The sequence below is a fragment of the Rhinoderma darwinii genome, chromosome 2 (assembly GCF_050947455.1).
Source record: "Rhinoderma darwinii isolate aRhiDar2 chromosome 2, aRhiDar2.hap1, whole genome shotgun sequence".
Taxonomy (NCBI): domain Eukaryota; kingdom Metazoa; phylum Chordata; class Amphibia; order Anura; family Rhinodermatidae; genus Rhinoderma; species Rhinoderma darwinii.
The window spans coordinates 380801447-380818058 of NC_134688.1; the positions used below are offsets into that span (position 1 = coordinate 380801447).

Below are 16612 nucleotides of genomic sequence, written 5' to 3' on the forward strand. Positions count from 1 at the left end.
GAGTAGATGACAAATTATTATTTCATATATGTAATGCTTTCCAATAAATATTCATCAAACAGCTAGTCTGCTTGTATTTTTGGGTATTCAAGAGAGAATTGTCCTTAGAATTTTGCCCTGTATCACCAAATTGTAACCTAACAATTGTTATAATTTACTTTCCTTAACATTTCCACCCAAAACTTAAAATTGTCCATATACGAGAAGCTCGAAAATTATTTATAGTATTTTTAAATAAAATAGTCAGAGCTGAGCAGAATGAAGGATCTAGGGCAGATCAATGGTATTTTAGGGGATCTAGCAGCTAAATTCCCACAATCCTCTGTTGTTGTTGCCAGGGGAAACGAACAAACGACACATGGCTACTACAAGTTCTCCAGAGCGAGAGCTTCTTTTTACAGCGTCTCTTCACTCTGGCTAATACTGTAGAGGGGGAGGGGGTAATCCTTTGGAGAATCTCCAGGACCTAAAATTTTTTTGCATTATATCTTTTTCTGACAGATCAGGAGTGGAAAGGTGCAAACTAGGAGGGAATGAGGGGGGGCGGGGTTCCTTTCAATTTCAATAAGGGCTTCCCTTTTCAACGTATGCCCATGAAAAGGTTCTCAAAATTGTTTGAATATTTAGTGCAGATTTCAAGCAATAAAATCAATTAGCTGCCTTTATAAGACTACGAACATTTCTACCTACATAGTATTAATATTGTCAATAGATTCCACCAGTATCCATTTATCAATAAATGTATTAGGGCCAATTTTTTTTTCACAAGACTGATATTTGTGGCATATTGAGTGTATGCACCATAAGTGTCTGGTCAGTGGGGGTCCCCCCACTAATCCCAAGCGAGTCTGCTAGGCTTACATATCTCCCATTCACTATAATAGCAATTGACCTCATATACATGGCCACTTCTCTGCCCGGAATGATATGACAACCTATATGCCAAAAATGTCTTTCACGGGTAAACTCCTTTAATAGGAAAATCATAAAGTAAAATCAAATATTCAACAGTAATTTTATATTCAATGTTTATATCAAAAGCAAATATTTCATCTTTTTACACACATATATATATATATATATATATATATATATATATTAGATGTGTTATTACTTGTTTAAGTCAATGATTTACATAATATTCAGCCAGTATCAACAGAAAATCTGCTTGCCTTGATTAATGATAGTTTAATGTTAATGTCTACTAGAGAAGAATCCCACGTACCTTCCTCTTGTGAACAGGTGAGAAAGCGCCGTTTCCCCGGTTTGTGCTTACTACATGTGTCTAAAAATGTAATCACATCATAAATACATGGTCATTTGTATTGTTATAGCATTATTCTAGAGAATAACTCTTAATGTTATACTACACACAGGGTATGTCACATTTTAAAAGACAAAATTATAATATCTCTTTTAACAACTTTTCACAAATCTAAAATACCTTTAAAAAGGACCTCCTGATATGTCCGTTTTAGTAAATACTTGTAATCCCCATGAAAAAAAAATGACGAAACATCTTTTCTTAAAACTCTACATTGTGCCCTTCCTCTGTTGTTCCTCTGGGAAAAGTATGAATAAATTGACAACTGGTCATTACCATTCCCCTTGTCAAAGGGGTGTGTCTTTACACAGTGTGACATTGTACAGAGTGTGACATTGTACAGAGTTAATGTATGTAGGGCACCCCTAACTGGTAACACCTAGTTGTCAATTTTTTCATACATTTCCAGGTGTAATAACAGAGGAATGGATAACACAGTTGTTAAGGAAAATATAAATATTTACTAAAAGAGACATGTCAGGGGAGCAGACAGGTTCTCTTTACAGAGGGGTGCTGAGGTTGTTAACATATGTTGCAATAGACTACATAAATATAACATGATAAAAAGACTGCTTTCTATTGCATTCTCGTCATTTGTGATATTAGATTATAGTTCTATGTATGGGAGTATAATTGATAGCATGTGAATGCTATTTATGCGGTTCTTGGAAGTTTTTTTTTTTAGACAGCTTTTCTATGAAAGGGAAGGACCAACTTCACAACCATTTTTTTGTATTGCTCCACTGCATCTAAAATGAACTCAGCATCTTTGCAAAGAGTATTAATTAAAAATGTTCTTTCAACCTGTTTAGTCTGTTCCCCTACTTCTTACTAAACTACATTTGATAGGTTAGTAAGAAGTAGGGTACAGATGAAAGGAAATATGACTGCAGGATCAGACTACACAGGGTTTGTCTGTAGTCTGTTACCATGGAGACACACAGGTCTGCATATGAGCTATAGACACAAAATGAATATAGGTATTTAATCAAGACTATTTGGAAAGTTGCCTAAGGCCTCATGCACACGACCGTGTTTTTGCGTCCGCAATTCCCCCGCAAATCCACGGGAGAATTGCGGACCCATTCATTTCTATGGGCCCATACACACTATCCGTGTTTTCACGGGTCTCCGCATGTCCGCACATCCGTGCCGCAGAAACTCAGGACATGTCTTATTACGGGCCGCAAATTCGATGCGGACATGCCAATAGAAGTCAATGGGCCCGTGGAAATTGCAGATACACCTCCGTGTGTCATCCGCAGTTTGCGGATTTGCGGAAGTGTTGCTAGGCGACGAGCGGGAATGAGTTCTGTCGTCATCCTGTTTTACCTAGGCTTTTTTTTTTTCATCCGCATTTTGCGGATTACATACGGATGAACTGCGGATGACATTTCACGGAACACGGTCCTGGAATTTGCGGACCAGAAAAAAACTACGGTCGTGTGCATGAGGCCTAACTCTTGATTAGAGATGTATTGAAATAAAAAGTGGTTACGATGGAGAACCTTCCCTGTTAAGTGAAGGTCTAGCCTCGTACACCATTTTTGTTTTTCAATCTAAATAAATCCAAAATTCTGTGCAGATTTAAGCGGATCCGACATCAGACTATGCTTCCCTATATAAGGGCACCCTAGTATGGGGGCAGGTACCTTTGGCTAATAGAAACGTTCAAAGAATACACTGGACGGAGTTATTCTTTAAAACAGGTCTATAAGCCAAACAGAACATATTTTTACATACTATGCTGCCTTTAATTTTATGCTTTATAGTGATTAGAGATCTATTTTTTAGAGCTCCAAATCCCTGCATAGACATAGATCTAAAAGATAATATGCTTAGTGCTTGCAGCTGACACTAGAGGGAGCCTACTGCATGTTTTTTGTTTTTTACATTAAACTCAATAATAACATAGTATGCAGTAAGGTCCGGAGCTCCCTCTAGTGTTGGCTGTAGGAAGATCACATCCTATAAATTAACTTTGTCTCTGCAGGGAATTTGGAGCTCCATACACTATAAAGATATATTAAAAATTTATTTGCACATAATTTTGGTCTTCTTTAGATTAAAATAACAAAATGGTATTCGAGGGTATAAATTTTAAGATCCATCCACCCATTTATGATTAATTAGGAACTCATATCTAATCTATTGTTATCTCATTAAAACTTCATTATAATAGCCGTACCATGTTTAAAATGTCTGTGGTGCCCCCAAAACTTTGCTGGCTCACGCTGTCAGATTCGTCATCAGCAGAAAAGCTCTTCACTAGGTCATGCTTTTCTTTTTCATCTGCAGAATAAGTGTTTTGACATGCAAAATCATTACTATATATATATATATATATATATATATATATATATCTTTCAAACTGATTCAAATACCATAATATATTATTTTATCATGCTGAATAAGAGGTATACATTTTGTGTTTTTTTTAAAGAAATCCCAAAAATAAAGAAATGTCATATTAAAGTGAAAATGTTTGCTTGAACATGAGGATCAACAACTTTTATTCACACATATATATATATATATATATATATATATATATATATATATATATATATATTAAGTGCTATTGGTTTCAATGTAATCTGTAGCCTTGACTACTCAGTAGAAAGCATAGCAAATCTTCATGGAGGGCTAATAAAATATTTGTCCCATATACTATGTTGCAGGGAACCCGTCATACCGCTTTCCTGAAACAAGCTCATGTTACCTGTATCTCAGCCAGCACTAGTTGACATGTTGGCAGGTTATAGAATAAGTTAAAGATTTCCATTACATTAGGTTACTTTATGAATGTTGTGTGTTACTCGTACCCGATTTAGAGGCTGATGCGGAGTCCTGGAAACTTGATTCACTCCGGACTTGTCTTACTTTAAGAAGGTTTGGTGGAACAGTCCTACTAGGAACAGGCAGTGAAGATTCCAGTAAATGACTATTCAATGGTGGCAGCGTACGGGTCAAGTCACGTATCTGTTCAGGTGAATGTTTCTTAACGGAAGAGAAATAAATTACAGATAAATGTTCTTTATGATGAAAGAAAATTCCATGAAAATTCGAGATCAACAAAAGGCATTTAGGCTTTTATAATAAACAGGTAAAAGAGACCCTATTAAAACCCAATTCTATAAAATAAACCTCAACTTTTGGGCGACTGTAATAAAACTGTACTGACAGTGCAGATTACCAAAAGGCAAGTCTAAGGCTACATACACACGCTGCGTAATTTGGTGCAGAAAATCCACATCAAAACCACAGGTAAACGCAGGTAATTCTGCAGGTAAAATCCGCACCAAAGAGTGCATTTTTTAATGCGTTTTTAGGTGCGGTTTTTACATTTTGGTTTGATGGTGCAGATTTTGGTGCGTTTTTTTTTTTTATAAACTTGTCAGATACAATTTGCAGGTGGAAACGCAAGATAAATTGGCATGCTGCGAATTTTAAAATTCGCAATGCTGGTCAATTTACGTACGCAAAAAATTCTGCAAGGTGTAGATGTGATTACTTGAGATCTCATTTACTTTGCTGGCACTGTATTACGCTGCGGATCTACCGCATGAAATTACGCGCGTCAAGTCTGCACGTAATATGCATGTGCATTTGGCCTCAAAGGGTAGGTACTGCATGAATATATGAATATTAATAAGCCAGATCCTCTCTATGGCTATGGATGGCAGGACGTTGTTCAGTGGGCCAGTGTACTCTCATAGGAGATAACTTCTTCTGAACAGTAATAGCGCCGGCATGCTGTACAACATTCTGCCTCTCGCAGTCGTTTTATTAAAGGGCCGGCTTTCAGCATAACCATCACAGCACCCAGACCTTACCAACAGGTGGGTGTTGCAATAAATATATGAATAGTAATACGCTGCATCCTGTCCGCCATTACCGAAAACCAGTCCACCCAACCCCAGAAGATTCATTTCAAGAACCACTGAATTAACGGAGGAGTAAAATTAAAACAATGAAGAAAAGGTCTGTGTCTGAAACGATTACATAACGATGTGTTTTACTAAATAAGATACAGGAAGGCGGATACTGCCAACTTGTCACCTTTGCTATATGCAAAAATTGATATCCACATATGAGAATGACAAATTACATATTTAGCACAATGCCTGCAGAATTACATCTCTTCAGTATGATACAATGAATATGTAAGAGTAAGGCCCCATGTACATGAATGTGGTTTTGCGGCCGTAATTCCCCCGAAAATCCACGGGAGAATTGCGGCCCCTTTCATTTCTATGGGCCCATGCACACGACCATAGTTTCCACAGTCCGTGCATGGCCCAGGAGCCTGGACCGCAGAAAGAGCCTGGTCCAGGGTCATAGAAAATAATGGACACGGCCATGTGCACGGCCCGCGATTTGCGGGTGGCTTGCAAGTGACACTCCGCGGCCGGCCGACCCGAAAATCATGCACATGGCTACGGTCGTGTGCATGAAGCCTAACACTTCTAATACTTCACTTTTTAACAGAACAACAATGGAATATTTATTTAGCGTATGTTCACATGTGGCAAATACGAGTGGATTTTCTCTTTAGTGGGTAGACGAGATTTGTTAAAATCTCATCCACTTTGAAGCTACTGTAATACGCTGAGGATTTTCCGCCTGCAAATCCGGATATAAAATCTGTAGGGTATTAGATTTGCAGCAAAGTGGATGAGATTTTATGAACTCCGCAAAAAAAATCTTCATATTTAAATCGGTGCAGATATAAGGTGAAATCCACTGGCGGATCCGGTGTGCACATGCCCTAAAGGGGTTTCCCAGTTACCACAGATAAAACTTAACCACTGCATAATGTCAAGTTCTGCAACTTTCTACTATACTGCGGGGGGAATTTATTAAGATTGCCGTTTCATATGACAGTCTTAATAAAAAGAATGTAGAAGTAAGATGAGAAACATTCATTTAGAGGCAAGTCTCTTAATAAATGTGTCGCCTATTTTGGCCGACTGTGAACCACAATTCTGGCACAATGACCGCAGCCGTGCGCCATCCATTCCGCTCTTGCCATCAGCCATAAAATAAAAAAATATGCCCGACACAGCCTCTACCTTGCTACGCCTCACAAAGTGAAATCTATTATAATTTACGACAGTTTTATAAAAAATATTGTCGGGCCACTGTGGCTCCGTCCTTTTTTGTGAAGCCATGTCCATTTTCCACAAAAGTGGCAAGAGTGGTGTAAAAATGGCAACAATTTTGGGCGATTTTGAGACCTTTCTACGCCGGAAAACTGGCTTAGAAATGTTAATAAATACCTCCCTGTGTATTTAAATGCCTTAACATTTTCAAGATCTCTGCTTGTTGTCAGTGAACGGGAACATTCATTGTTTACATCCAGAGGCTAACAATCAGTTCTGGTCATGGGATGGAAACACAGGTGCTGGACTCCTTACAATTACAGTACAGTTATCAGAGCTGTCTTGTAACGAGCCGTGCACCTGTGTGTTCATCACATGATCAGGACAGATTTTGAGCCTCTGGATGTAAACAATGAATCTTTCTATTCGTTGACTGCAAGCAGAAACCTCGAAAATGGTGAAGAATTGAAACACAAACTGTATTAGAAATAGAACATCACACAGTGCTTAACCCCTTAATGACCAGCCTATTTTAGACCTTAATGACCAAGCCATTTTTTACGTTTTTCCATCGTCTCATTCAAAGAGCTATAACTTTTTTATTTTTGCGTCGATATAGCTGTATAAGGTCTTGTTTTTTTGTGGGACAAGTTGTAATTTTTAATAGCACCATTTTGGGGTACATAGAATTTATTAATTAACTTTTATTAACTTTTTTTGGGGGGCAATAGAATAAAACCCTGCAATTTCGCCACACTTTGTTGCGTCCTAAATTTACGCCGTTTACCGTGTGGTATAAATAATACAATAACTTTATTCAGCGGGTTGTTACGATTGCAACGATACCAAATTTGTATAGTTTTTGTATGTTTTACACAGTGAAAACACTTTTTTTTTTTCAAAATTATTTGTTTTTGTGTCTCCATATTTCAAGAGCCGTAACGGTTTGTTTTTTTTCGCCGATGCAGTTGTAGGAGGGCTGTTTTTTTGCGGGACGACTTGTAGTTTTTATCAGTACCATTTTGGAGTAGATGCGACTTTTTGATCACGTTTTATCACATTTTGCTTAAGGCTGGATTCAATGAAAACAGCAATTTAGGAATGGTTTTTTATTTTATTTTTTACGACGTTCACCGTGCGGGTTAAATGATGTAATAAGTTTATAGTTGGGGTCGTTACGGACACGGCGATACCAAATGTGTGTAACTTTTTTACTTTATTTTGTTTTTTAATAATAAAGCAGTTTGTAGAGGGAAAAAGTTGGTTTTTCATTTTTTTTCCACTTTTTATTAAACTTTTTTTTACTAGTCCCACTAGGGGACTTCACTATGCGATTATCCGATCACATTTATAATACACTGCAATACTTCTGTATTGCAGTCTATTATGCCTGTCCGTGTAAAACTGACAGGCATCTGCTAGGTCATGCCAGAGGCATGATCTAGCGGGCATACACTACAGGCAGACCTGGGGGCCTTTATTAGGCCCCTGGCTGCCATCAGATACACAGACACTCGGCGATCTTATCGCCGGGTGTCGGTGGGATGAGAGGGAGCTCCCTCCCTCTCTCCAAAACAACTCAGATGCGGCGCTCGCTTTTGAGCGCCGCATCTGAGGGGTTAAACGGGTGAAATCGATACAAATATCGATCTCACCCGGTCGAGCAGGGACGCCCCCAGCCCTCAGCTACCTCTGGCAGCTGAGAGCAGGGAGATTTGACAGCTCCCTGTTCTGTTTACTTATTCCGATGCAGCCCCGTAAAAAGGCTATTGCATCGGAATAAAGCCCGTTAGTGACCGACGTAAAAACACTATGGGGTGGTCACTAACGGGTTGAACTATTTGCTGGTACTGGTTAACCCTTTAACATTTATCCGTCACAGTAAGTATTTAAAGTACAGTGAAGTTTACCGCTCAGACGGCACTGGTAACAGTCCAATATCAATCAGTATGGGCTCTCTCCCAGAAAAATGCAGTGGACAGGACAAGAAATAAAAGCATCAAGGTAAGTAAAAATCTTTAAAATTTCTAGGCGGCATGCCAAACACTCTCGCCCGACCCTGGGTTTCGCCCTTCCGGCTTCCTCTGGGGCATGTCCCAGGGTCGGGCGAGAGTGTTTGGCGTGCCGCCTAGAAATTTTAAAGATTTTTACTTACCTTGATGCTTTTATTTCTTGTTACTTCTGTGAGTATGGATTAAACTTGGCGTGGAGCAATCTTTTTCAGAGGGTGTTGCACTATGTGTCTTCCTTTTTCCATCTATTAGAGACATAAGATCCTTTTCCTACCAGGAGTTCTTTGAATGTGGAGAGAGACGATAAGGAGCTTGGTGGAACTGCAAGGATAAGAATTACCATCCACACCCTCATTGGATTGCGGACTGTCCACTGCATTTTTCTGGGAGAGAGTCCATACTGAATGATATTGGACTGTTACCAGTGCCGTCTGAGCGGTAAACTTCACTGTACTTTATGTTATTTAGGGTATTTGTTGGATCATACCCAATTTAGTTTTGCCTGCTCCGGTCTGAGAGAGATTTTGTGGGTATTTGAGCCAAGAGAAACCACCATTATAACAGTAAGTATTTAGATTTTGTGCGGCTTACATTCCTTGTTATATAATAGAATTCAGAGGTATAGTACTAATATCATGATACAGGTCTTGAAATAAATATAAGGTAAAAAAAAAAACACTGTAATGGAAAACAACATACTTTCTCCCTCCGTCTTACACGTGCAGATGGAGATCTCTGGAGTGTCGTAGATCTTTCTCCATCACCATTAACTGCTAAATAATTCTCTTTGAGCTCATCGTAGATGACCAATTCAGATTCTTTATGCCTAGGTATGGCAAACACAAGCATGTGACAGCCACCACATGCCACCTGAAAGAGGAGGGGAAAAAAGTTACATTTAAAACAAGAACCTGAAAAATGGTATACGTGTATATAAATAATAGATCAATAACCCACACGAAAGGCAATCCACGTGAGATTTACTGTATGTAAATCAATAGGCCTGAACAAAATCACAAACAGAGCCGAAAATGAAGGTTATGTATAATATATGTAATACTAGGGAAGATTACATCAATATTTCTTAGAAAACAGATCATCACCCGTTTCCTGCCAAGTATCTAGAGCCGGTTGAATATGCCATTCCTATTCAGCTCTTCCAAAAGCTTTCCATTTATTAGTGGGGACTGGACTTGTAGGCCAACAGTTTCTGGCACATAAAATCAAGGATGTTCTTCCTAAGTTTACATTTTTATAAAGATTAACCTAACATATGATATTTCTGCAATCGCACCACCTGCTGCTGCGGGGAAAAAAAGGAAAGTAAGCGCCAGTTGTACTGCAACCAAGTTGGAAGAAATCTATTCAATAGGTACAAAGGTAAAAATCCTTCAAAACGTAATAACCAGTGGTAAGGTAGTTCCGGTGATTCTTTTTGTATATAAAAGCAGGAAAACAAAGAAGCAATAGAGGAAAGGAAAATGTAAAGAAAGAGTCAAAAATGTATACGAATACATATTTAGTCGTCGAATAGTCAGGAACGGGGACCAAGGCGGCTGCAGATTTTTTTCCCCCCTTGCCTATGCTGGAGTGCAATGAAAAATTGTGTAACAGTCTTAGGCCTCATGCACATGTCAGTATTCTGGTCATTATTTTGTCTCCGTATTTGGAAGTAGGGTTGCGCGATGCATCGAAACTTCGATAATGTTTCGATAACGTGCACACTCAAACGGTTCAATACCGTTAATTGATGTATTTCAATACTAAGCTCTGCGGCCACACAGCTAAGTATTTTAACACATGAATGTTGTTCGAGCGGGGCTGCGGCTGTGTAATGCAGCCATTGCCCCACTCATGAGTCCTAACAAGTGCGCACACGTTCAGCATGATGTGATGCGACCAGCGCTGCACTAATGATTGCCGGCACTGAAGACAGAACATGGCGGGGGCACTGCAAAACACCCCCATGTTGTCTTCCGTGCCTGCGCCGCTGCTCATTAGTGCAGCGCTGGCCAACTCACCTCATGCCGACTGCGCGCCACTTATTGTCAGGTGCGGGGCAATGGCTGTATTACAAAGACACAGCCCTGCTCTAACGGAAGAGATCAGAGAAACCTCTCATCTCCACCGCTATTCCCCTGAATGCTGCGATCAAAGCTGACCGCAGCATTCAAGGGGTAAATGAGAACGGGGGATGCCCTTTGGATTGTGTCACAGGGAATCCCTGTGACACGATCGGGGGACATACCATATATGGTCAGAAAGCCCAAGGTCCATTGAGGGACCCCAGATCTCTCTGACCATACTTCATGTTAGGGCATACTGAGATAAGTCATAACAACTGCCTGTGTACTATCAGTATATAGATATATGCCAGTACATTAAAGTTTAAAAATAAAAAAAGTAAAAAAAAAAATTGTGTCAAATAAAAAAAAAAACATTTTTACAATAAACATTAAAATAAGTCTCAGTACATAAAATATACACATTCGGTATCGTCGCGACCGTAAGAAGAAATTTATAGCGTAATTTATGAAATTTACGCGGTTATAAAATAAAAACTGCTTTATTTCACTTATTAATGTGAGGCACGAGGTATGAATTTTGAACCTCCACGTGCCTCACATTAATAGTAATTAACCCCATCATGTACCTCACACATTAACCCAATGTTGTCCATTATGACTGAGGAACATGATGGGGTTAATTACTATTAATGTGAGGCACATAGAGGTTCAAAATTCATCCCACCACGTGCCTCACATCAGAAGATGTAAGAACTTTTTTTTTTTATTATTATTGTTGGCAAAGTATCATTTTGGTATCGAGTAACACACTACTACATGAAGTATCGATATCGAAGTCCAAATTCTGGTATCGTGACAACCCTATTTGGAAGCCAAAACCAGTAGTGGAACATAAACAGAGAAAACCTACTGTCATGCCCATGGCCGCGGGCCGTCAGGCTCACTCACCTCCTGACGGCCGCAGCCATGGATGTGAGCGCTGACCCCCCATCTCCTCCTCAGGAGACGCCAGCGCTCACTTCCGCTTCACTCGGCCGGGTCCCGGGCCGGATCACCTAAGTTAAAGTGCCAAATTAGCCCATGAGCACACTGGACCAGCCCCTTCCTGCCTTGCCTGAGCTTTGTCGTCGTTACCCTAATTTGTCTCTGCAAATGGTCTCCCAGTTCCCAGTGTTTACCATTCCTGCTACCTGTAACCTGTATCCCGTGCTATCCTGGTCATCCTTCCCTGTTACACCACGCCTGGTGTCCGCCTGCTGCCAAAGTCCCTTCCGAGCATGCCTCGCTACTGTCTTAAGCTACCACAGGTACACCTATACGAACTATAGACTTTCACCTGTGTCCTGTTGGCCAGCTGCCATACCATTAAGGCGGTACGGCCCAGTGGGTCTACGTACCCAACATGTTATAATGGAAAGATTTGCACCTCTTCCGTGTTTTGGACCCACTCCTGGTTTTGGCTTACAATTACTGAAGCAAAATACTGACCAGAATACGGACGTGTGCATGAGGCCTTATCGTGCAGTTTGAGTAGGCTGACCCACATTTGGCTGGAATTGTGCAACTGAATTTCTTTTTAACCCTGGCCTAACCAGTTCCGAAAGTCTATAATATAAATAGGCAATTTCACCAATGTATACAACGCATTCGGAAAATCTTCAGACCCTTTCCATTTTTTCACATTTTGTTACGTTGGTAATCTTTGCTAATTTATTGAAAAGGAAAAACTAAAATATTGCATTGACATAAGTATTCAGACCCTTTACTCAGTACTTAGTTGAAGCACGTTTGGCAGCGATAACCTCCAGTCTTTCTGGGTATGATGCCAAAAGGTTTGCACACCTGGATTTGGGTATTTTCTGCCATTCTCCGCTGCAAATCCTCTCGAGGTCTGTCAGGTTGGATGGGGACCATCGGTGGACAGCCATTTTCAGGTCTCTCCAGAGATGTTCGATTGGGTTCAATCAGGGCTCTGGCTGGGCCACTCAAGGACATTCACAGAGTTGTCCCTAAGTCACTCCTATGATGTCTTGGCTGTGTACTTTGGGTCATTGTCTTGTTGGAAGGTAAACCTCCGCCCCAGTCTGAGGACCAGAGCACTCTGGATCAGGTTTTCATTAAGAATATCTCTGTACTTTGCTCCATACATCTTTTCCTCAACCCTGACCAGTCCCCCTGTCCCAGCAGCTGAAAAACACCCTCACAGCATGATGCTGCCACCACCATGCTTCACTGTAGGGAAGATATTGGGCAAGTGATAGAGCAGTGCCTAGTTTCCTCCAGACATCACGCTTAGAATTGAGGCCAAAAAGATCAATCTTGGTTTCATTAGACCATAGAATCTTGTTTCTCGCAGTCTGAGAGTCCTTTAGGTGCTTTTTTGTAAACTCCAGACGGGCTTTCATGTGTCTTTTACTGAGAAGTTTTTTTTATGGCCACTCTGCCTTAAATCCCAGATTGGTGGAGTACTGCAATGATGGTTGAACTTCTGGAAGTTTCTCCCATCTGCACACAGGATCAGTGGTGCTCAGTCAGAGTGACAATTGGGTTCTTGGTCACCTGTCTTACCAAGGCCCTTCTCTCCAGATTACGTAGTTTGGAAGAAGTTTGGAACAACCAGGACTCTTCCTATAGCCGGCCACTTCACCATTTAAGAATTATGGAGGACATTGTGATCTTGGGAACCTTCAGTGCAGCAGAAATTTTTTTGTACGTTTTGCCAGATCTGTGCTGCCACACAATCCTGTCCCTGAGCTCTACAGGCAATTCTTTCCTCCTCATGACTTGGTTTATGCTCTGATATTCATTGTCAGCTGTGAGACCTTATATAGACAGGGGTGTGTCTTCCCAAATCATGTCCAATCAAAAGAATTTACCACAGGTGGACTCCAATCAAGGTGCAGAAACATTTCAAAGATGATCTAGAGAAATGGGAAGCCCCCAGAGCTCAATTTCAATTGTCATAGTAAAGGGTCTGAATACTTATGTCCATGCAAAACTTGAGTTTTTGATTTTTAATAAATGTGCAAAAAATTTACAAATTCTATTTACACTTTGTCATTACGGGTTATTAAGTGCAGAATGATGGGGGAAAAAAAACTTGATTTTTTATTTTATTTTAGCACAAGGCCTCAAGGTATCAAAGTGTGGTAAACTGAAAGGGTCTGAAGACTTTCTGAATGCACTGCATGTGTGAACAGGGCAAACTGCACATAACTAATGGGGCAGATAAGACAACACAACTCCAGAGAAGCAATAAAGCGTGAACAGCCACAAATACAACAAGACGTATTGTCATAAGCTAATAACAACATTTACAATATACAGAATCATAAGGCCCAGTTCACACAAAGTTTTTGGCGCCGATTTTGACGTGGAAACCATGTTGGATTTAGGGTAAAAAAACGTCCGAAACTGCCTGCCATTGATTTGAATGGGAGGCGGAGACAGTTTTTCCCGAGGATATGCTCTGCTTCCGCGGGAGGTAGGAGCCCCAAAATCTTTCCTGCTGTCAATGTAATTATGCTTGAAGGAGCCCACAGCAGAGAGGAAGAGCCATTGTAGAAAATGTATTGTAATAATGTCTCCAAATATTGTTCATAAGATAAGTTAATGTATGGCTCTTTTCACACTTATTTCTCTACGGTCAGATTTCCGCTGCCTTTTGAAGGTCAGAATATCATTGTGCACTTGGCTATTCTTGCCAGTTAAAAATACGGAGACCTGAAGGAAACGTGACACATCCATTCTAAGTCAATGGCGATAAAAAAAAAACCAACCAGATTATGTCAGATAGGATAGCTGTGTTGAGGTGGATCCTGCAAAAATGCAAACTACAACAGACAAGATATGCTTACCGACTGGATGGTGAACTTTAAAAAGTTCATACAAAGTGTGGGAGAAAACTGATTAGTAAAAGTCTCTTCCCCTAATCCAAGTTTTCCATATCGCCCATCACCAAAGGTATAAAGAAGGCCTTTGTCTACAACATAAAAATAAAAAACATGTTATTATGTGCAGAAAAAACAGGTGTGTTCACAGAAACTGGACATTTTTATAAACTGTATATATTGTTTACATCTGTACTGTTGCCAATAGATCACTGAACGTAAACTAACGACGGATGCAACTGTATGCCATGCAGTTGCATATGCCACCTATATGTCACCATAGTATAAAACAAGAAATAAGCTGTGTGGTATACCATTTACCATTATTATTTTTTAGGTGTCCCAAAGAAAACATATACCATTGTACACTAGCCCAGTGGATGCTAAAAAAGACATCCGTCTGGTCCATCGGGGGTCCATGGACCTGTTTGGCATTTCCCAGCACGTATGCCAAATGCACACACCGAATACGGTGTGAACATAACCCTATTGTGCCCAGGGGTTCCAAGATTATATTTCCTAACTAAAAGGATATAGACCAGGGCATTTAACCTTTTCCTACTAGGGCCCTGCCAGCCAGAACATAGTGATGCCGGAGTCTCAACAGTAGTCGAAGTCCATAACAAAATTTAAAATATTGCTCATTTTAATCTTTCATTTGCCTCCTGCACCGAACAGATCATTGAAATAAGCATGATTAAAGTGTAGCAAAACGTTTGACAAACTTTTGACATGTCATAGTGACATGTCAGAAGTTTGGATTGGTGGGTGGTCCGAGCACTGGGACCCCCACCAATCGCTACAACGATGCAGCTGAAGCGCTCGTGTGATCGCTCTACCGCTTCGTGTCTGTTCGGACTTTTCCAGAAAGCCGATGTATCGGAGTACGGGCTCATAGACTTTGTATTGAGTCCGTACACCAATACATTTATTTCCGGAAAAAGCCGAACAGACACGAAGCAGCTTCGTTCAAGCGATTGGTGGAGTTCTCAGTGCTCGGACCCCCACCAATCCAAACTTCTGACATGTCACTATGAGATGTCAGAAGTTCGTCAACCGTTTAGCTACACTCTAAAGCTCATTTTACTAAACCAGATATTGGTCCCGCCAGAGAAAGGTCTGTGTAGCGTATGATCACTCCTGTCAAAAATGCCTTTCCAGCTGCGCCTCATGAACAATGGGGGACCTTAAAGTTTAAGGAGAACCGATATAGTTAGTAAATAATGTGTGAAAGCAGGAGAACAATTTATTTACTTAGCTCATGGGAAAATTGGTCTAGTTGAAAAGGAAATCTAAGCTTTTCTTAGAATTCTCTATAGCGTGCTACTAAAATTGCTTGTACTCAGTCCCCTGCATCTGAAACTGAATTACAGTCTATGGGGGGCCCAGTATTGCACAAGTGATCTTAAAAAGCAATGTTCGAAATAGAAGAATGATCACAGTCCCATAAAGCCTGTACTTAGAGGAACACTTAGGGCAAACCATACACACTGCCTTAGACAATCCTTACCTGTTAGAAGGGTCCCTTGACAATAAGCAGATCACAAAGTGTCCCCTTACTAGGACACCCAGCAATCAACTGTTATCTGTGGGGAACCTATCAGTAAGTGTTCAGTTTCCCTGCAGCGCCACCACAGGGGAAATTAAACATTACACAGTGAACATTCAAATCAATGGGTTGTCTGTGTAATGCAGTACAGGACAGGTCCTCCAGAGCGAGAGATACTCTTTGTAACCGCTCTTTACACTGGCCAAGAGATGAGGATACTGAACAGAGGACCCTCCTCTATTAACTCTTAATTCCCTTAAAGGGTATATTAAAATGGGTTTACTAAACTGAATAATCCCTCTAAGCCTAGCGCAGGGCATGACACAGTGATTCATAGAACGCTAAAGAGACAACCCCTGTGTCATGTACTTTCAGTCCGTGGGCATAACACAGTGTGTCAGTTTTACTCCCAGTGTTCCATAAGGATCTTATGCTTATGCAGTTTCACTCATGTAATTCATGCATGGTACCGTCGTCCTTGTGTATTTAATAAATATATGTTGGCAAAAGTATAGCACTAATAATGCCACAATATATATATTATTTGCATATATAATGGTGACGGACACCTTATGCCTTGATTTAGTGTGTTTTGTATGCAGACTTCATAAAGTTTTTTCCCAACTTTTTTAATTCACCACATTTTGAGCTGTACCAGGGGTGAATATATTTTGTACTCTCTTTATGGAGGTGTTTGCATCGCAT

The 16612-nt window shown here is 40.3% G+C and overlaps 1 protein-coding gene across 2 annotated transcripts in view; it reads right to left on the reverse strand.

Moving 5' to 3' along the window:
- The window catches only part of LOC142743307 (X-linked retinitis pigmentosa GTPase regulator-like), a 67688-nt gene that overhangs the window by 20829 nt on the left and 30247 nt on the right, over positions 1 to 16612 (reverse strand). For both annotated transcript variants that reach the window (XM_075853950.1, XM_075853949.1), the window contains exons 9-13: positions 14326 to 14450; positions 9141 to 9311; positions 4150 to 4324; positions 3513 to 3616; positions 1226 to 1285 (exon numbers count right to left, since the gene is read on the reverse strand). In XM_075853950.1, the coding sequence (XP_075710065.1) occupies positions 1226 to 1285; positions 3513 to 3616; positions 4150 to 4324; positions 9141 to 9311; positions 14326 to 14450 (635 nt within the window). The remainder of the gene's footprint in view (positions 1 to 1225; positions 1286 to 3512; positions 3617 to 4149; positions 4325 to 9140; positions 9312 to 14325; positions 14451 to 16612) is intronic.